General features: G+C 42.3%; 1 protein-coding gene across 3 annotated transcripts in view; it reads right to left on the bottom strand.

The window, feature by feature from the left end:
• The window catches only part of Glb1 (galactosidase beta 1), a 135,631-nt gene that overhangs the window by 70,831 nt on the left and 43,254 nt on the right, over window positions 1-21,546 (bottom strand). For all 3 annotated transcript variants that reach the window (XR_007344348.1, XM_048795189.1, XM_048795190.1), the window contains exons 7-10: window positions 19,033-19,091; window positions 16,710-16,831; window positions 16,580-16,620; window positions 12,342-12,454 (exon numbers count right to left, since the gene is read on the bottom strand). Coding sequence is in view for 2 of the 3 variants with exons in the window: in XM_048795189.1 (XP_048651146.1) it covers window positions 12,342-12,454; window positions 16,580-16,620; window positions 16,710-16,831; window positions 19,033-19,091 (335 nt within the window). In the remaining variant the exon portion in view is untranslated. The remainder of the gene's footprint in view (window positions 1-12,341; window positions 12,455-16,579; window positions 16,621-16,709; window positions 16,832-19,032; window positions 19,092-21,546) is intronic.

Here is a 21,546-nt window from a genome sequence, read left to right as displayed (position 1 = left end):
TTTTTTTTTTTTTTTTTTTTTTTTTTTTTTTAGAGACAGGGTCTCACTAAACTGTGCCTCAAAGTTGCTGAGGCTGGCTTCAAACTCAAGATTCTCCTGTCTCAGCCTCCCAAGCCGATTGGATTACAGGTATGCACCGATATGCCAGGCTGAAATTCTCTTTTTAAAATATTTTTTAGTTGTAGATGGACACAATGACTTTACTTTTATGTGGTGCTGAGGATTGAACCCAGCACCTCACACATGCTAGGCAAGTGCTCTATCACTGAGTCACAACCCCAGCCATGAAGTTATTTTTAATTTGCATGAACTCCTCGTTCTCTAGTGGCTACTTTTTCAGAGCATTCTATTCTTATTTTATGTATACAATATATTCTCAACTTTCTTGGAAAGAGACAAGGATATATCCTTCAGATATGAGAGCTTTTACTTAAGATCTCTCTTGTCCCTTGATTCTCTGTTGCCTCTAGGGTCATTTCTCTCTATTTCATCTTGTCTTTCCCTTTCCTATTGTAGGTCGGGTTTACGGTTGTGCTCAAACAGCTGGCCATCATTGGTCGTCCATTATTAATGTTCAATGGTAAAGCAAACAAAATGTATCAGCACCTGCTTAAATCATTCTACCTGTAACAGTCCTGCTCTGTGACAGAGCAAGGTTTGTTTTAGAGCAATTTAACTTGAGAGTCAGATGTAATATGGGGAGGGTCTTTGCTTTAAGAGGAAACATTTTTAATGTTTTAATGTTTAAAGGAAACATTTTTAATGTTTTAATGTTTAAAGGAAACATTTTTCCTTTAAAAAATGTTTAAATTCAAATTTAATTAAATGAACTCTTTCAAAAGTGTTTTTTTGATCAATGTGTTCATGTTGTATACATTCCCTTTTACAACACATTTTGATTTCATTTAACTTTCTTTGGCACAATTTCTCTGGGATGTAAATGTAATAAATCCTATGAAAGCAAATTAAAAATTTTTTTCACAAGGGACAATAAAAATACATTTTGGAGCATTTTAAATGGTACACTTGAAAAGAACGGCCCTATTTTTTATTTTTAACATATTTTGGTATTTTTTTCTTTTGGTACTGAAGGCTTAACTCAGGAGCACCTTCTCACCAATCTACATCCTTTTTTTATTAATTTTTTTTTTTTGTGGGTACTGGGGCTTGAACTCAGGAACACTCGACCACTGAGTCACATCCCTGGCCCTTTTGTATTTTATTTAGAGACCGGGTCTCACTGAGTTGCTTTGTGCCTCGTTTTTGCTGAGGCTGGGTTTGAACTCATGATCCTCCTGCCTCTCAGCCTTCCAATCTTCTGGGATTAGAGGCATGTACCACTGCACCCAACCCTTTTTATTTTAAGATAGTCTATATTTTTAAGAGTGGTAATATTTTTAACAAATTTTAAAAACAAATATTTCTCAGTCTTGATCCAACAAACACATCATCAGGCCTAAATCTAGGTAAGTGTCCTTGCATTCAAATCTAAGCAAATTACTACCTATGTAACATATCCAAGAGATTAAATATAAGTTTATATTTAAATGTTTAACATATGTCATCTCTGTACCTAGAGATACAACATTTGTTTTATTGGCAAAACATTTTATATCTCCCCTGATAAGCCATTCAATGTGTACCTCACATGCATATATATACACACACTCTTACACATTTTTCTTTCTGTAAGGAAAAAAAGTCTTTTTGGAAGATACAGCTCAGAGATTTATTAAAGGGGTCCTCAAAAGCAGACATGGCTGGTTATTTTATAAATTGTGGTGCATTATCAAGTTCAATTGATTAGAGAGAAGATACCCTGTCACCTGATGCTTAGAACCACTGGCACCACAAAACAGTGTTTATCTGACAAATTCACCATCAGACAAGTTCACCATCAATTTGGCAATCTTTAACATAAATACTCTATTTTTGAATATGCATAATATAAAAAACTTTATATGCAATTACATAGCATCCACTATAATAAAAATGGCACAGATACAACCTACTTAACAGTATAAAAAAATTGGCAGATGAAGTTAGCATCATGCTCCATTAAAAGTTTAAAAAAAAAAAAAAGTTCTCTGAATTTCTGCCTGGTAGAAAGATGGCTCCCTGATAAACACTTTGTGTCTGAGTAGGGTGAGGGAGAACCTTCCAGGAAATACATAGGGTGCAATTAAACTTCCCATTTTTAGCTTCCTTTTGTTTCTATCCTTTCACCTATCTGCATTTCCAGGACCCTGTGTATCAATCTGTTTTCTGTTACTATAACAAAATACCTAAGGTATGCTAACTTCAAAAACACAAGAAGTTATTCAGCTCACAGTTCTGGCAAGTCAAGTCTTAATAAGCACAGGCTAATCCCTGGAGAGGAACTCCTGGTGGATAACAGAAGCATGGGCAGGAGGAAGAGATCATATTTCGCAACAGGAAGCTTGAGAGGCAATAGGACCAGGCTCATACTTTTATAACCACCCTCTCACAAGAACAAACTAGGGTCTGGAGAGAAGTACCTATCCGTGTCCAAGGGCAGCACCTCTGCTTGACCCAAGGACCTCCCAGTAAACTGTCTCCCATACCACCTTCCAATACTGCCACTCTGGGGACTAATATAACAACATGTAAACACTGGGTGACAAAACACATCCAGGGTTCTTTGAGGTATATCCCTGCTCCCTGAACCTATAAGCCCTGTCACTCTCACTGGAATCCAAGGTTTTCTTGCCCTCCATTTTCAGTCTCCACTCCCCTATCATCTGCCCCCACCCCCCAGTACCAGGGATTGAACCCAGGGACTTTTTTAAAAATGTCTGAACCTCCAATCACATTTCCTCTCCCAGTTTCTCTTCTAGACCCTCCCCTTATGCACATATAGAATATAAAAATATCACTTAAATTTATAATTTGATACTGCTACTTACCCAAAGTATTTTGGGCATGGCTAAATACTGACAATATTTACATGACCCTCTTTTTATATTTGGAATTGAATTATTTCTAATTTTAGTATTATAATGTTACAATAAGCAACTTCATGTCTAACATTTTTCTTTTTTTTTAATATTTATTTTTTAGTTTTCGGCGGATACAACATCTTTGTATGTGGTGCTGAGGATCGAACGCGGGCCGCATCCATGCCAGGCGAGTGCGCTACCGCTTGAGCCACATCCCCAGCCCTAACATTTTTCTTTAAAAAAAAAATTTTTTTTTATTTGTAGTTGGACACAATATCTTTATTTTATTTATTTATTTTTATGTGGTGCTGAGGATTGAACCCAGGGCCTCCCATGTTCTAGGCAAGGGCTCTATCGCTGAGCCACAACCCCAGCCTTTCTTTAAAATTTTTACTTTTAAAAATAAAGGCCTGGTTGGGGATGTGGCTCAAGCGGTAGCGCGCTCGCCTGGCATGCGTGCGGCCCGGGTTCGATCCTCAGCACCACATACAAAGATGTTGTGTCCGCTGAAAACTAAAAAATAAGTATTAAAAAAAATTCTCTCTGTCTCTCACTCTCTCTTTAAAAAAAAAATATTAAAAAAAATAAAAAATAAATAAATAAAGCCCTGTGGGTGGGAGTTGTGGCTCAGTGGTAGAGCACTTGCCTGGCACGTGTGAGGCACTGGGTTCGATTCTCAGCACAGCATATAAATAAAGATCCATTAACAACTAAAAAAAATAATTTTTTAAATAGTACCAAAATTTTTTAAAATAAATAAAAATAAAGCCCCAAGCAATAACCAAGTAGGTAAAAGCCTAAGAACATTTCATATGACTCTTAAATGGTACATATCCAAGTTTTTAACCAAATTATGAAATATTTATGTTTTGCACCCAATTATCCATTTGGATCTTGACATTTTAATCAGTAGCTCATTTTAATATAAATATTAAGTATCCATCTGTCTATCCCACTTTCTACAATTTTCCTTTTCAATTTAATTGTAGTGACTTTTCATTTATACTAATTATTTAGCAAAAACTGTTTTATTCTAACATTTCAGAAAATAGGCAAACATACCAAAACACTGTACTTCTGAACCTTTGTTTCTTCCTAATAATGTGTTTTCAATCATAGTTTTCAAACCAACCATAAATACTGCTTCACACCATACTTACTTAGAAGGATAAATTCCCCATAAGAAGCTGCTCTTCCCCACAAAAATCCAGCAGATTCAGTGGTGACCAGTTTTTCCTTCACCAAGGTCCCATTTTCATTCGTCTAACAAACTCTTACTTAGAAAGTACATTGTGTTGGTTCTATGCTTAAGCAGCTCCCAGCTCTGTGAGAAATACTTGTAAACAAGTTATATTCACACACTGTAAGAAGTCATGGGTTAAAGATTTCCACGCTGCAAGACAGCAGGAGAAGACAGCGTGTGATCGATTCTGCTGAGAGACAGAATCGACACCCTAGAGAAGGTCACTGAGGCATGGCTTCATTCTCGAAGAGAACAGTTATGTGCAGAAGCCAGAAGGTATAAACAGCACTGCTCCATTGAGGTGGTTTTTTTTTTGTTTTGTTTTGTTTTGGGAGGAAGGGGGGATCTCTTTTCTTTTTTGATCCAGTGGTGCATGCTTGTGGTCCCAGCTACTCGGGAGGAGGAAGGAGGACTGTAAAGACCAGAAGTTCAAGACCAGCCTGGTCAAACTAGTAAGACCCCATTACATACATACATACATACATACATACACACACACACACACACACACACACACGGTGGGGGTAGAGAAAGAATAAAAGAAAACAGAAAAGCATATGGCATGGACCTACAATGCTCCTCAAAAGTTCACATGTTGAGGACTTCATCCCCAATGTAACAATATTCAAAGGTGGACTCTTGGGAATCGATTGAATCTTGAGGGCTAAACCTCAATAGTGGATTAATCCATTTGATGGAATAATAATTTGAATGGATTTTTGTGAGGTGGGACCTAGTTGGAGGAAGTAGGTCTCTGGGGGTGTGCCCTGGGTTTATCTTGTCCTTAGCCCCTTCCATGCATGCACTTTCTTTCTCTGCCTCTTGGCTGCCATGAACTGAATGGCTTTCCTCCACCACAATGTTCTCATCTCAGACCCAGAGCAATGGAGTCGGCCAACCATGGACTGAAACCATGAGCCCAAATGAACCTTTCTTCCTCCAAGTTGTTTATATCAGAAATTTTGGTCATAGATATGAAAAACCATATATATTCTCTCTCTGTCTCTCTCTCTCTCTCTCTCTCTCTCTCTCTCTCACACACACACACACACACACACACACACACAAAATACAGATGGAACAAGGGTCTGGGGTTGTGGCTCAGTGGTAGAGCGCTCGCCTAGTATGTGTCAGGCACTGGGTTCAATCCTCAGCACCACATAAATATAAAATAAAGATACTGTGTTGGCCTAAAACTAAAATTAAATATTTGAAACAAAACAAAACAAAAAAAGAAAGACAAAGCTAAAAGAAAATGGGTGGGGGGCGGCCAAGTCACAGGAGGCCAGATCATTGTTTGAGAGAAATCATTCTGAAAGATGAATGAGAAGATCCAAGTCATGGGAAATGAATGAACAAATGACACGAGAGTATAGCCAATGCTTTAAAAGACTTCTGAAATTATCAGCTATAAATCATGTTTCCATCAGCACCATGGGTCAGCAAAAGACTACCTGTGTCTGTCCATGGAGTCTACCCAATGTCATTCTAGTCATAAACACAGGACAACAGTTCAGCCAGTGCTGACTGATCCTAGGTCAAGTTTCAAATTTCATTAAACTTCCAAAATACTGAAAAGCATAGTGCCTGTTCTCTTGTCCCCACTCTCCCACCCAGCCCCAGTTTCTACCTTTGGAAAATCCCAGAATCCACTGCAACTGTCAAGGTCCTCAACTACCACTTGATTAATTTTTACAGAGTGGCCCATCCTCAAAAAGTCATCTGAACTCTTCTCATTGATGGTGATCCCTATGAAAAACTGGAAGAACACTCTTAAAACAGGTCTTAAATTTATTCAAAAGCACACAAAACAAGCTCACCACTGTCCCATCAGGAGTAGGTAAGCAGGAGGAGAGCGCTGCCCTATAGTTTCATGGTTCATCCCCGAGGTCAAAGTGTTAACCATGTCTGGTTGAGTTTTACCCACACCAAAGAGACTACCTTGGAAAAACGCAAATGTCATGAGCTTTGTCATGCCTTAAAGATTCATACACCAAGGGCTGCCTGGGTCCTTCAGCACTGAACACAGGATCTTGCAGCCTTCTGGGAAATTGTCATCTCCGAGTGCACATCTGTGAAAGACAGTGTCCACCACCATCTAACACACCCTTAAAAGGGGTTAATAAGGTCTTTGATGAAAGGAGGGAGCAAATTTCGAGGTATTTGCCATCCAATTTCTTTTCCTTGATGCAAGCAAATACTTTGAATACCATTTATCAGTCAATTCAATAGCTATATTGTCCACAAGAAAGGCACTGGGTGTGGTGGCGCAAACCTCAGGGGCTTAGGGGGCTGAGGCAGGAGGATTACAAGTTCAAAGCCAGCCTCAGTAACTTATCAAGGCCCCGAGCAACTTAACAAGACCCTGCCTCTAATAAAATACAAAAAGGGCTGGGGATGTGACTCAGTGGTTAAACACACTGGGTTCAATCTCTGGTACCAAAACAAAAACAAAACAAAAAAACCCACTAAAACTTTTGAGGTAAGCCATTTCTCTCTTCCAAACAAGGAAGGAAGGAAAGAAAGGAAGAGGCAGAAAGGAAGGAAGAAAAGTGGAAAATGATAACCACACAGTTAAGCTGTGATCCACTGAATTCCTTTTTTTTAATGTGATGCTGAGAATTGAACCCAGTGCCTCACATGAGCTGGACAAGTGCCTTCGCACTGAGCCACAACCCCATCCCCCACTGTATTCACTTCTGACATCTGTCTCCTTCAGGGGTTCATCCTACTCTGCCCACTGGTTACATACTTGGGATCCCCGAGTTGTTGTTGGGTTTTATTTATTTTTTTTAAAGCGTGGTCCTCTGTCCTTCTGCATTGACTCTCCACTCACCATCTGAGTCTCTCCCTGGACATTAGCTTCCATCTTCACTAATGACCCCTGAATCTGTGCAGAGGTCTCCCTGGAGGATCTCACTCTTAAGTGCTGGTGCTTGCGGGACAGATATTCCATCTGGATGTCCTTAGAGGCACCTTGAGCTGAGCAAGCCCAGAGCTGAGCTTGCCTCCCTCTTCCTGCTTGTGCCTCCTCTGCAATCCTCTCTCTTAGCTGCTGACCCCAATACCCACTTTGTCATGTAGCCAAGGTTGTAACCTGGACAAATCAATAGCTCCTCATTCTTCCTCATGCCTGCATCCAGCCAGTCACCAAGGCCTACCGATTGTACTTCCTGTTTTTCAAATCCATTACTTTCTCTCCACTCCCTGCTGCCCCTGCCATCATCTCATTCTAGGTTACTGATACAGCCACCCAACTCATCTTCTGCATCCAGAGATACCCCAAGGGAGGGGTCCTAGTGGTACGTTCACACTGTTGTATGTTTTTGTATGATTTGCAAAAAAATAAATAAATAAATAAAACTTAACCATAATAAGCTAAGACTCTTGTCTCTTGTGGCTCCAATTTCTCTGTCACATGTCCTCTTACATCAGAGGCCTTTACAGTGCTACAGGCATCTTTGGGATTCAACTACAGAGCAGCTGGGGTGGGGATTTATTTAACTTGAGTACGTAGGATCTATTTGCAGGGTTCATTGTTGCTTCCATAAGTAGGTAAATTATTGCTTAGAGACTATTCCTACCATCCGATGTGCTGACTCTCTTGACCTCATATAGCAATGCAATCATGCCCTAGGGCACCCAGCCTGGAAGTAGGTAAGTTGTGGAAGAAAAACAAGTTTCAAAATGTATGGGGCCAGAACCTATACTGAGGAAATTTCTTTGGAATATTACAGCTCACACATTAAAGGATTTGAAAGAGATTTCCTAATTTTGATAACAGTTCTAAAAATTTATATGATATTATCAGTAATAAAATGTGAAGCTTTTCTGCTTTTCCCAACTACCAATACTGACAAACTTCAATCACCGTAGTCAAGTGAAAAATTTCCATTCTCTCTAGATAAAAAGATTACAAACTATTGCCATCTGAAAAGACAACAAGTGCTCTACCACTGAGCCACAACCCCAGCCCAAACACACATAAGGGAAGAATGGTACAGGTGTTTCAAACAGTGAAAAAATTCAAAAAATGTTTCAGGCAGGCACAGTGGCACATGCCTGTCATCCCAGCAGCTCAGGAGGCTGAGGCAGGAGGATCCCAAGTTCAAGGCTGGCCTCAGCAACTTGGTGAGGCCCTCAGAACTCGGTGAGACTCTGTCTTAAAGTAAAAAATAAAAAGGGCTTGGGATGTGGCTCATTGGTAAAGCCCCTCTGGGTTCAATCCCCAGTGATGGTCATAAATAGTGATATTTGTGCTTCTTTTAAACTTTTTGTATTGAATATTTGTATCTTCCCCAAATTCCTGTGTTGAAATCCAAAACCTTGATTGGTGTTATTACAAGGAAGGGCATTTGAGAGATGGAGCCCCTGTGAATGGGATCAGTGCCTTATGAAAGAGACCCCAGGCCTCTTTTTGTCACATGAGGGTACAACTAGAAGCCAGCAGGGTGCAGTGCAGAAGAGGGTGCCTGCTGGAACCTGACTGTGCTGATGTCCTGATCTTGGAGGACTTCCAGCCTCCAGAACCGTGAGAAATCCATCTCTGTTGTTTGCAAACCACTTGGTCTATGGTACTGTGTTACGGCATCCTGAACTAAGACACATGCAAATTGCAATGACTTCTTTACTAACTCTAAACACACAATAATTTTTTTTAAAGTATTTTTTAGTTGTACATGAACACAATGTCTTTATTTTTATGCTAAGGATCAAACCCAGTGCCTCACACGTTAGGCAAGTGCTCTACCACTGAGCCATAGCCCCAGCCCCAACACACATTCATCTTTAATCCCTCACTAGAATGTACATCTACCTACATCATTTTCTTTCTTATAATATTTCAATGGCACCCTATTACTTGTATTTCACCCTATTACTTGTAATTCCTAATATGGCCTATTCAATTGCATTTATCGTCTTAGTGAAGTAGAAGATAATGTCACCTGTGCAAGTATTAGGGTGATGGTTTACACCAGACAGTGAGAAGCAGAAATGATCAGGGACAAAAGAGAATGGGAGATTGTTAAAGATCCAAATTATCAGTACAAATCTCTGTCCCAGCAAGTTCACACTGAAGTTTAAAATACTCCTGCCTGGATGCTACCCTTTGGGTAAGAGTCCCCCAAAGGCCTATGTGTCAGAGGCATGGTTCCCAGCTTGGTGCTGTTGGGAGCTCATGAAATCTTCAGAGGTGGGACCCTTCAGGAGGTCTTTAGATCATTGAGGGCATACCCCAAAGGCGATTGTGGGACCCCAGCCCCCTCCTCCTCCTCTCACTTCCAGGCTAAGAGGTGAGCAGTTTTACTCTACCTTGAGCTTCCACCATGATGCTCTCTCTCATGGACCCAAACCACCAAAATGGTGAACCAAAATAAACCTTTCCTCTTTATAAAAATTAACTCTTGTCCAGAATAAAACACTAAGTGTTCATGTCACAAGCTCTAACAGGAAACCCTCTGGGTCTGGACACCAGATAAGCACTAATGGAATGGCTGAGTAATATTCCTCCTTGATTTTCTTGGGAACATTTGAGCAATAACAATTACTGCAGCTCCTATATATAGGAAACTGTCCACAGAGGCTTTGAGGATGAGTGGGCACAATTTCCAGAGAGTTTCTAACTTTAGCTGAAAACAGAATAAGTGAACAATAATAAAAACTAGCTCCTATGTGTCATTCCCTGAGAAGTGTGGACCATATCGCTCAGATGTGGAAGTGGGGTACCCTGCTCCACTTCAAGACTCCAATCTGGTTCTGTTCCCCTCCAAAGTCTTGCTATTCTGTAAGTCCACTCCTCACACAATTCTGGGTGACTTTTTCTCAAGACCGAGATTGGAAAGAGAGGTATCAAACTACATACTGGCCATTTCTTTAAAACTTGCTCAAAAGCTGGTTCATTTTATTTGCCGGACTTCTGAAGTAAAAGGGATGCTTGCGGGCACGGTGGTACATGTCTATAATCATAGCAGTTCTGGAGGCTAAGGCAGGAGGATCTCAAGTTCAAAGCCAGCCTCAGCAACAGCAAGGTGCTAAGCAACTCAGTGAGACCCCTGAGGGCTGGGGATGTGGCTCAGTAGTCGAGTGCCCCTAAGTTCAACCCCCAGTACCTACCCTCCCCAAAAGAGGGATGCTTTAAGACACTCACATGGCTCTCTCGCCATCTTAAAGTCTCTATTTAAGCTTCACCTTCTCAAGGAGGTCTACATACACCAAGCAGTTGAGACCACATCTGGCACACAGAGGATGCTTGATGAAGATTCGTTAAATCACTTATGAATAAATGAACAATGTGGGTAAGGTCAAATACTATCAGAAGCCACCAGAGTAAGGGCTTCTAAGTTTTATTTTTTTTAAAGAGAACCAAAATACATGAAAATGAAACTCAGAGAACTAAAATATGTCACAGTAAATAACACAACAGGGATGTAATGGCAGTTAGAGCAACCCAAAGAAAGATGTAATGCGGAGGAAGTAAAGACACTAATTTTTAACTGCTTTAAATTAAAACTGAATGTTAAAGTTTCTTGAGAATCAGAGGCGTACTGTACAAACCCATTTGCATATAGTGCCCAAACAAGCAAAATCTACCTATGGTGATAGAAATCAGGAGAGTAGTTAACTGGGGAGGTTGGTTGGGTGCTGATGACTAGAAAGGGGTGTAAGAGGGGCTCCCAGGAGCTGTGCTGGTCACAGTGCTGTGTTCACTTTTAGGAATTCACCCAAATGCTTACAGGAGAGCTGTGCTTGTTGGTAGGCGTTCATATCACACTTCAGTGGAAAACCACCACAAAAATAAAAAATATAGTGAAAGTCATCCAAACTAGAAGATCTAGAAGTGGGTGGGGAACCCTCAAACAACCCAAAAGAAAGCGGTACATGGGCCAGGCATGGTGACACATGACTATAATCCCAGAATTCAGGAGGCTGAGGCAGAACTGCAAGTTGGAGGCCAGCCTCCACAATTTAGAGAGACCCTGTTTTGCAAGAAAATAAAAAGGGTTGGGGAGGTAGCACGGTGGTTAAAGACTAGCCTCGCCCGAGTGAAGCCCTGGGTTTGATCCCCAGTTCTGCAATAAACAAAAAGGAAAATAAATACAGAAACAGAAAATTCTGAAACTGAACAAAGGTATGAGAGCAAGTTTGGGAGATACAACTTGCCGAGATTGAAACCCACAATAAAAGAATAACACGTACAAAAATTTCACAGTGTATTTGAAAATTTAGATGAAATTTAGACAAATTATAAGAGTATTTAAGTTTGGATCCTATTTTTCTATATGCCCCCAATATTTCATAATATAAAATGTTAACACGTACTTAAAATTCAGATTACATCATATTTTTTAAAAACCCTACCAATTTATAGGCAGAAAGTCTTTTTTTTTTTTAAACTTCAAAACTCAGGTGACTGAGCAGAAAAATTGTGGGTTTTTTTTTTAAACCCCACCACGGAGACAGGAAACCCTACCTGGGAGCTTTAAGTGCCTCAAAAGATTAGAAATAGGCAGATACCAGCAGCTCAGGAGCAGGCCAGGAGGAAACAGCAATCACTTGCCCCAGATAGAAAAATAAAGCTTCACTCATTTTTTTTGCACAGCTCCCATTATGATGTGCCTCAGTGTCCACAGATTTCTTTTCCCCCCTCCATACTTGAGCCATTTACAACAAATAGTTTAACAGGCTAACACTTACTGGTCATGTGTGTGTTGTCAGGGACTATTCCGGATGGATTACATATTTTTTTTTAATATTTATTTTTTAGTTGTAGAGGGACACAATACCCTTATTTGATTCATTCATTCCCATGTGGTGCTGAGGATCAAACCCAGCAATTGCTAGGTGAGCGCTTTACGCTGAGCCACCACCCCAGCCCTCTTTTAAATCCTTCTAACACAGCCAGGTGTCATTATACCAGTTTACCATTATATACCATTATACCAGTCAGTAGAGTAACTTGTTCATAAACTCTTAAGTCAAGTGGGGTCAAGACTCAACCACAAAGTTACCTGCCACCTCCCCGCATCCATCCTTTTAAACCTGAAGGTTCCAGGCAGGAAAGTGACTACCGAGCCACTGCGAGTTCGAGGCAGGCTCTGCCAGGGACCCCACCCCACCCTGCCATATGGAGCACTCACCATTTGGATAACCTTTCGCAGAACAAAATACTTCTCAGTGAGGTCCCCTGCCTCACTCAGTGGGGCATCATAGTCGTAGCTGGTGGGCTGTGGTGCATAGGGTGTGTTGGCCCCTAGAAGTAAAAAAAAAAATGTACCACCAGTTACTACTGAAGGCCCTGCTCGGGGACAAGTTCTTTGGGAGCTACAGTTACAGGATGATGGGAAGAAGAAATAAAGAACACATTAAAACCAATTGTTAAGAGACACAGAGGTACGGGTGCAGTTGTGGCTCAGCGGCAGCGGGCTTACCTAGAATGTGTGAGGCACTGGGTTCGATCCTCAGCAACACATAAAAATAAGTAAATAAAGGTTTAATTTAAAAAAAAGAGAGACACGCAAATTTGGAGGAACCAATTGTTCCTACAGATGGCACTTGCTAATAACACCAGAGTTCACAAAGCATTTTCCTCCTCCCCACCCCCAACTATAGAACCTCATAGCTGTGATCCTAACAGAATAACAACCCCACTGGACAAGCAGAGAATCTGATGCTCCCTGAAAAATCTGCTAACATCTCACAAATAGTAATAGCAGGGCTCATAACATGACCCACATCTGTTAACCCTTCAATCCCTGATCTTTCTCATGTCCTCCAACTATATGGCAGAGAAAAGATCTGGTGGAGAGAGATGACCCTTGTAAGCCCCTTGAAGACAAAGGCACTCACTCATTACCCCAGGTGCCAGATGTGTCCCTCTGAGTGTTGGCCTCTACTGTCTTACCCAATGTTACAACCTCCCTCAGAGCCCATATCCAACAACTGACCAGTGTGGGGACATAAAAATCGGCTCCCTTTGCCTTGAAGGGCCATGCCAGCTCCAGAGTTCCCTTTGGGATGTGCAGAGTCCACTCATGAAATTGCAACACAGCCCAATTTATCTGCCACAATCTCTCTTATGGGTGTTGCTCCCGAGGGCACACAGAGTGAACTTCCTGCCTGGTAAAGGAGTCTGTTTCCTTGGGAACTTGACCTATCACAAAGACCAAGGCACTGTGGCAGTACTAGGCATTCAAAAGGACTAGAAAAGCAATGTTTTTGTAGTTAACGTCCAAGGGGCAGGGTCTAGATCAGAGGTTCCTAACCTCGTCACAGAGGATGTTCACAGGTATGAAGCCATGTGCAATAGCAAGAAGCACTTTGAAAAGTTGCCCATGCATGGGAGTCACATGGTCAGCCTCTTAAAACATGCCTTCCAAGCCCTAGCCCGGGGATTCTGATCCAGCAGGTCAGAGTGGGACCTGTGACTACATTTCTAACAGGTTCCAGGGGGTGCTGATGCTGCCCTCTGTGGATCAGCAAGGCTTAGTGTCTTTCTCCTCTACTTCAGAAATCACTTCGCAATGCAAGTGTGTGACAGTGAAGCTACGTTAGGATTCCTCTTTTGTCCCAACTAATGTTTAAATAAATGAGGTACAAAATATAACAGGTAATAAAATTCCTTGGACAAAGTTTCTAAAATGATGGAGCCTAGCGGATCCTCTGGATGGATGGATGAATGAAGTTAAGGATCTAAGAACTTTTTCATTCATTGTTTAGACAGAATCTCTGTTTTGAAAGACCTGGACCATTCTCAACCAACTGCACTGACCCAGGCGTCTATCATTCCCTGCCATTTCTTACAAGAGACAGCTCACAGCCAACAGGTCTACCTGCCTCCGGGGAAGCACATGTTCAAAGGCATCCCTTCCCGTGAGACCTGAAGAAAAATAAAACCACATCCCTTGCTGCAAGGAGCTCACCTTCTTCGTGGCTCATCTTCTACCTCTGATGTGGCATGGATTGTGCTGCCTAGGTTTCGTATTTCTGTCTCACGCTGCACTAAATTGTATGCATGTTAAGGGTGAACTGTGCCTTACTGACCCTCAAGTCCTCCATCAGGGCCAGACATGAAGGAGATGCTCAACCAGTGGGTCAAGTTGAGTTAAGCAAGTGTGACTTCTGAAAATAACCATTAGGGGCTGAGGGATCCATGTCCGAGGGTGAAGGATGGATGGGAAGACAAGACTTTGTTCTAGTTCATAGCAGCACAGGGCAGTGTCATAGAGAAACGGTGCATATGGAATCCTCCTCCCGCCATGTGAATGGGAGTGAGGCAGGAAGGCAAGAGAAATGGCAAAGGTTGGCACTCTCCAACTGTCCACACCACATGGAAGTATAGGAAACCTGGGTCCTGCAGGCTGCCATCACACAGACATGGACACTCACAGGCACAGGCCACAGGGACACACACTGCACAAACTCCTGCACTTGCCCTAGGTAGGATGGGCAGTGAGCCCCTCCAGACGTTGTTCTCTCTGTACTGTCCTCTGGGAAGTGGTCTGAAAAATAGCTACTAGGGACAGACTGGCCCTCCCTCAACTCCCCAAAGAGCCAGGGCCAGAGGGCAGGGCCAGAGGCACCTGGACAACCCAACTGGGCTGCTTTGGAGCTGGTTCAAGGGCTACAGGCTGTAGAGAGTTATCCAAAGAGCAGCGACTCTGGTTCAATGAAGCCTGAGTTTGAATCCAGGCCCCATCCTTTGCCAGCTGAACAGGAATGTGTAGACCCCATTTTTGCATGCAGATTCTCTTATCTGTAAAGTAGTGTCCATCATCTCTAGCCTTGATGAGAATGATGTGCAAACTAAATGAGAAAATAGAGGCAGAAAAGAGACTTCTATTGCTTATACCAGAGGAGGGGCAGGAGAAAGGATTAGGGGCAGCTTTTTCTGTTCTAATGACAGTTTTAATATTGTTCAAGTTTCTTTGCTAAGAAGAATGCATTAAGAATAGCACATTTTCAAAAACTGTCAAGAACTGTAAAGTTGCACCAAAAAAACAAAACAAACAAACAAACAAAAAAACCACTATTCCTGGACAGGCTGAATTCCATCAATGGCAGCAGGAGGAAAGAGAAGGTGTCAGAGTTTTAACTGTTTCTAACCAGAAGATAGACACATGGAGATTTTTTAAAATACCAATGACCAGTCTTGGCATACTATCATCTTTTAAGCAGTGACCTTTGAAGATTTTTTCTTTTTTCAGTACTGGGATTGAACTCAGGGATTCATACATATTAGAAAAGTATTCTTGGTTGAAGCTACATCCCCAGCCTTTTATTATTTTGAGACAGGGTTTCACTAATTTGTCCAGTATGCCCTTGAACTTGTGATCCTCCTACCTCAGCCTCCTGAGGAGCTGGGATTATAGGTACGTGCTATAATGCCTGGCTGGTGTTTGAATTTTATAAGCATTTCTTAGCTCTAACAATAGAAATGAAACTGACAATGCTATAAGCAATGTCTTCCAGCCCATCCCACCTTGCAAAATAGCAGGTCCAAGGAAAAACTGTATTAAGTGCTGATAGTATTCAATTTCAGATCCTGAGGGATTTAGGCTTAAGCTAAGCCTCCAAAATACAATGGTCAAGCATCTTCAATGATCCAGAGAGAAAAATGCAGATGAAGAGAAAGGTGAGGAATGAAGTTTACATATTTATGTAAATATGTGTGTGTATACACACACACACACACACATACATATATATATATAAAATACAGCACAATTTGTCTTTGCAAAAGTTAATGATGACACAGAGAAATGTGTCATCATTTTTACTACCAAAATAAATAGCCTGGGACTTATGCCTCTATGCCCAGCCTAAATGCTTATATGACATTGTGAATTTTGGCTTGGCACAGTTCTACACACCTGTAATTCCAGTTACTCAGGAGGCTGAGGCAGGAGGATCACAAGTTTGAGGCCAGCTTGGGCAATTTAGTGAGACCTTGTCTCAAAATTAAAAAAATGAAAAAAAATGAAAAGGGCTAGAAAATACAATGTTCCAGGTTTAATCCTTAATACTGCAAAAATTTTAAAAATTAAAATTAAAAACTGTGAATTTTTACAGTATGTGAATTATATCTCAATTAAAAAAATTGCTAAAAATGAAAAAAGACCACAGAATATATGAACGAATATTCTATAGTCACAGACTACAACTAAAGCCTGCCTGGCTAGACTGGTTTAAAATAATAAGGCTTTTAAATAAGCAAGTTATGTCCCTTAAAAATTTTTAAAAGAAAAATGGTTATATAGGTTCATCCAAATGTTAGAAAATTTAGTAGAAAACAACAAAAAAAAAACTATCGATAGGCATACTCCCCCAAATCAAGTATCAGCAACACAGCATAACAAATACGTTAAATGGTTCTTACCATTCCAATAGGCAAAATTGGTTCCACCTATAAACATGTACCTACAAAGAAAAAAAGAGAACACATAGTATTTCACTGTGAGCCCACAGCTAGGAGGGCTTCCTCCACACCTTGGGCCCTGAATACATACAAGTTCACACTCGCCCCACGGGCCAGTATTTCATAGAGGGAGGAAGCCAGTACTTCTGTCTTGACTGTGGAGTGAGGCTGACCCCAATGGTCTAACCAGCCAGTATAGAATTCAGAATTGACCTAAAAAGAGAAAAAGACATGGAGCTCAGGCCAGGCGAATGGCCTTCAAAGGCCAAATTGTCCCTGTAATGTCCCATCTACTCCACCAAGGTCCAGTGCAAAGGGGTGTTGATGGGTACCATTTAACCCAGAGCCAACAGCAACACTGCCTGTACTCAGTCCTCAGGTGTCAACCCAATCTGAGATCTCATCTTACATAATAAAGTACAGTCAGCCCTCTGTACCCCGTGGGTCCTGCGTCTGTGGATATACTAACTGCAGATCAAAAATGATAGGGGGAAAAAAAAAACTCCATCTGTGCTGAACGTATGGATTTTTTCTTATTCTCTAAATAATATGGTACAACAACTATTTACATAGCATTTACATTGTATTAGGTATTAGTAAACTCAAGATTACTTAATGTAGGAGGGTATGTGTAGGTCATATGCAAATACTGCCTTCGTCCAGTATGTTGTATAAGTAGCTGAGATTTGAGATCTGAGGGGGAGTCCTAGAACCCATGAACTATATCCCCAAAGGACATTGAGAAACAACTGTATTCCTAAAAAGTTTAACCTAAATCAATTTTGTTAACCATTCCCCAATTCCACAGTATTAAAGTTTAGTTGGGCAAAGAATCTGGCAAAATATTCTTATAAAATAGCTCCAAATTCATCCTTTGTGTGCCTAAAGATATTGAGATCTCAGGTTGACTTTACAATGAGGTAGACTTGTACAAATATTCTAATTTTTTTTTCTTAGTTGTAGTTGGACACAATACCTTTATTTTTTAAAATTTATTTTTACGTGGTGAGGATCGAACCCAGCAACTCACAAGTGCGGGGTGAGCGCTCCACCGCTGAGCCACAACCCCAGCCCCACCTTGTACAAATATTCTACAAAGCAGGTCCAAACACTTCATGTTTCTGGTAAGCATTACTCTGCCAAGCCCTTGTTCTACAAAGAAATAAAGGACGCTGGACGCTGGATTTTGGGAAATGGCTCCACCCAAAGTCTGTGAATGCAGCCCCTGCATACTCACTAAGCAGAGAGCAGACTCAGAAAACACTGTTTTGTAAATAAGGCTTGCACACAGGTGGGGCAGTCTGACCTTTGGCAGAACAGGCACAGGATGTGACCCTGTACACGGAGCTGAGTCAACAATAACAACTACTGTTGAAAAAGGAAGAGCAGAGAGAGAAGCACTGACAGATATGTACACCCGCCTGGTCCTTGCCATCATTTCCTCCTCCTAGCAGTCCCCATAGCATGCCATCAAGTCCTGCAACTCAAAGTGTGGTCAGCAAACGACATCCTCCATGCTGCCAGGACAGTTGTTGGAAATGCAGACTCTCAAGCTCCACCTAGACCTAGCAGACTGAACTTGCTTTTTTTTTTTTTTTTTTGGCGGCACCAGGGATTAAACCCAGTGGCACTCAACCACTAAGCCACATCCCCAGCATGTATGTATGTGTATGTATGTGTGTGTGTGTGTGTACGTATATATATATATAAATAAAATTTTTTTTTGGTAGTTGTAGATGGACAGCTTGCCTTTATTTTATTTGTTCATTTTTATGTGGTGCTAAGGATTGAACCCAGTGCCTCACACATGCTAGGCAAGTACTCTGCCACTGAGCTACAGTCTCAGTCCCTTCCCAGCCCTTTTTTATATTTTATTTAGAGACAGGGTCTCACTGAGTTGCTTAGGGTCTCGCTAAGTTGCTGAGGTTGGCTTTGAACTCGAGATCCTCCTGCCAAAGCCTCCAGAGCCACTGGGATTCAGGCGTGCGCCATCATGTCTGGCTGAACTTTGCTTTTCAATCAGATCCCCAAGTAATTGGTGAACACTTGAAAGGTAGAGAAGTTCTACAGCAGAGCTTTCAAAAAACACACTAGCTCTGGCCCAGCCACTTGGAGGCTGTACCACCAGGGGCAAGTGACATATGTTCCCTGAGCCTCACTGAAAAAGGAGACAACAGGACCACTTATGGGAATTCCCTTGGCCATTCACGTTAGCTGGCGTTCCCTTCCACTGCAGCGCAGGGCCTCAGTTTCCAAGCACTGTTTCTGGCTATCACCCACGAATCCAGAGGGATAACACTACAATCCCATCTGGTGCTACACCTTTCCTACAGCGGCACGACACCCTCCCTCTCGACAGCTGAGATGGCGTTGGTATGAGATGACAGTCTCCAAACCTCAACCCTGATTCTTACCAAGGGTCCATTGGGCTCCACTTTCCTCTGAGTTTGGAAATCAGCTGTGACATTGCTGCCTGGAAATAATGAGAGGGAAAAGAAAAGTCAGTCATGGGAATGATAAGAAGTTAAATAACAAATGCCTTGAGCCTGAGGCCCTGCTGAAGTCTGAATGTTGGTATCCCTCCAAAATTCCTAAGTTGGAATCCAATCTCCAGGATGAAGGTGTTAAGAGGTGGGGCCTGTAGGAAATGGCTAAGTCATGAGTGCACCTCATGAATGGGATTTAGGGCCCTTATGAAAGAGGCTCAAGGGAGCACTGCCCCTTCTATCATGTGAGGACACAGTATGAAAGTAAAGCTAGCGTGGTGGTACACACCTGTAATCCCAATGACTCGGGAAGTTGACGCAGGAGATTCTCAAGTTCAAGGCCAAACTTGGAAACTTAGGGAGACCCTATCTCAAAGTAGTTTCAAAAGGGGCTGAAGATATAGCTCAGAGGTAGATCACTCATCTAGCAATCCCTAGTACCACACACACACACACACGCAAAAGTGACATCACTGAAGCAGAGACTGGATCCTCACTAGACACTGAATCAGCTGGCACCTTGATCTTGCACTTCCAGTTTCCAGAACTATGAGCAATAAATCACTATTGTTGATAAATGACCTAGTCTAAGGAATTTTGTTATAACAGCCCAAACTGATGGAGACAGGCCCCCTGCCCTTCTCCACACCCTCATGGGCCTGGAACACTCTCCAAACTGGCTTTAGGCTGGACTCCGATCATCCATTAAAAGGTATGTGGGGGCCAGAGAACATTGCTTCTTCGCCGAGCAGGTCCTGTGGTCTCCCTTGACCACTTGCCTTAGGCCTTCCCTTCACAAACCTGCTCTCCCCAGGCTTCCACACAGGTCATGGGTGTTTCTCTCTTCCCATGGGCAGCTGGTCGACCTTAGATGTTCCCTAAGGGATGGGCCTGCCCTGAAGACACTTCCTTGGAAGCCTCCTCAGCACCACACATATAACAGTACCACAAATACTTGCCAGCTAATTAATAAGTCACGGGGCAGGGGGGATGTGGGTGCTCTTGCTGTGTTTCTCCCCAAACAATGAAGCACACCCTGAATCCTCATGTGCACATTGTCAGCCATTCTGAACCACCTGCTCTCAATTTTTCTTTGTGAAATATCCCAGTAGGATGCCTAAGCATTGTCTCCTGTGTCTTCTACATTTCTTCCTCCTCTAAAGAGGATTTCTCCAGAGAGGTAACGGGCTGCCTCACGTCTGGCAAAGAGTGACAATGTCCAGTGTCCACACCAACAGGAGCAGGTGCCAGCCCGCCTGACACTTTGTGATCCACAGAAGGTATCCCACCCAGTGTGGAAGCGAGACCTGTGAGACCCTTCAATAACTGCTTGCTCTCAGCGGGGCCTTTGGTGCTGAGCAAGAAAGAACAGAACCTCACTCGCTGTATTTCTCACTGTGGAGCATGAGGTGACATTCAGATCTTTCAGCACTGTCCTCAGGAGCCTCCTCCTAAGATCCAGCCACCACCATCACGGGTCAGTACCCTTTCTCCCACACAAGTGAACGGAGCTGGCATAAGTCAGGCTGGGGGCCACCTGTCCCAGCACCCTCACTTTGCAGTGGCCTGTTCTTCAGCCCCCATGGGAACAATCAGTCACTTCACTGACAAATCCTGCTTATAACAGACTCATAACACTCTTCAATTTGTTCCTTCTGACAGAAAAATACTGTGCTTTTTTCATGACTGTGATGGGCGGGCGGGGTGCCAATGTGGGAGGAGACCAGCATGCCTCTTCCTCTTCAGCTCTGCTGGGAGCCATTAGCCAAGTAGGTATGACAATTTCCTTGCCAGCGTACCCCATGTTGCAGTGACATTGAATGTAGGTGACCTTGCTCAAGGACCAAGGCGGATTAGGGTGTTTAGGGCGTTCCCAGTTTAGGTTCCAGGTTTAAGGTTTAAGATTATTCCTGCTGGGAATAGGGCGTATCCTGCTGCCTGAGTTCCCCTTGAGTTCTCACAGGATTCAGAGTATTTTTTGGGAGATAGAAGCCCAGTGGAGGTGGATTTGGGCAGAGAACGTGGATTTCCCCAGAACGTGATTGTAGACGGCTGGTGTGAGTTCGGGAATAAAGAGTTGCTGTTTGAATCTACAAGCTGTGTGGTGGCTCGTGATTGTGTGCCCAGCCAGACTTCGGCATTTGTGCCCAGCCAGACTGCGGCATTTGGCGGCTTGTACGGGGAACTTCTGAAGCTTGGAGGTAAGTGAAATTGCTTGCCCCTGAGGAAGAGCGAAAGAATGGGTGACCAATTCAAAAAACAATGTGTTATTGTTTTGATTTATCTTGTTTTTGTTTCAAGCTGCCTATCCCTAGAAATTTCTCAGGCAAACTGGAAAAAATGGTTGACTAAAGGTTTGATGTTTGTTGGCCCTGAGGAAGAGAAAATTGATACAACGATTTTTTATTCCGTTTTTGTTTCATTCAGTTTCGGTTTTGTTTT

Source organism: Marmota marmota, unplaced genomic scaffold (assembly GCF_001458135.2).
Source record: "Marmota marmota marmota unplaced genomic scaffold, marMar, whole genome shotgun sequence".
Classification (NCBI taxonomy): Eukaryota; Metazoa; Chordata; class Mammalia; order Rodentia; family Sciuridae; genus Marmota; species Marmota marmota.
This window is presented reverse-complemented; position numbering and strand designations above follow the sequence as displayed.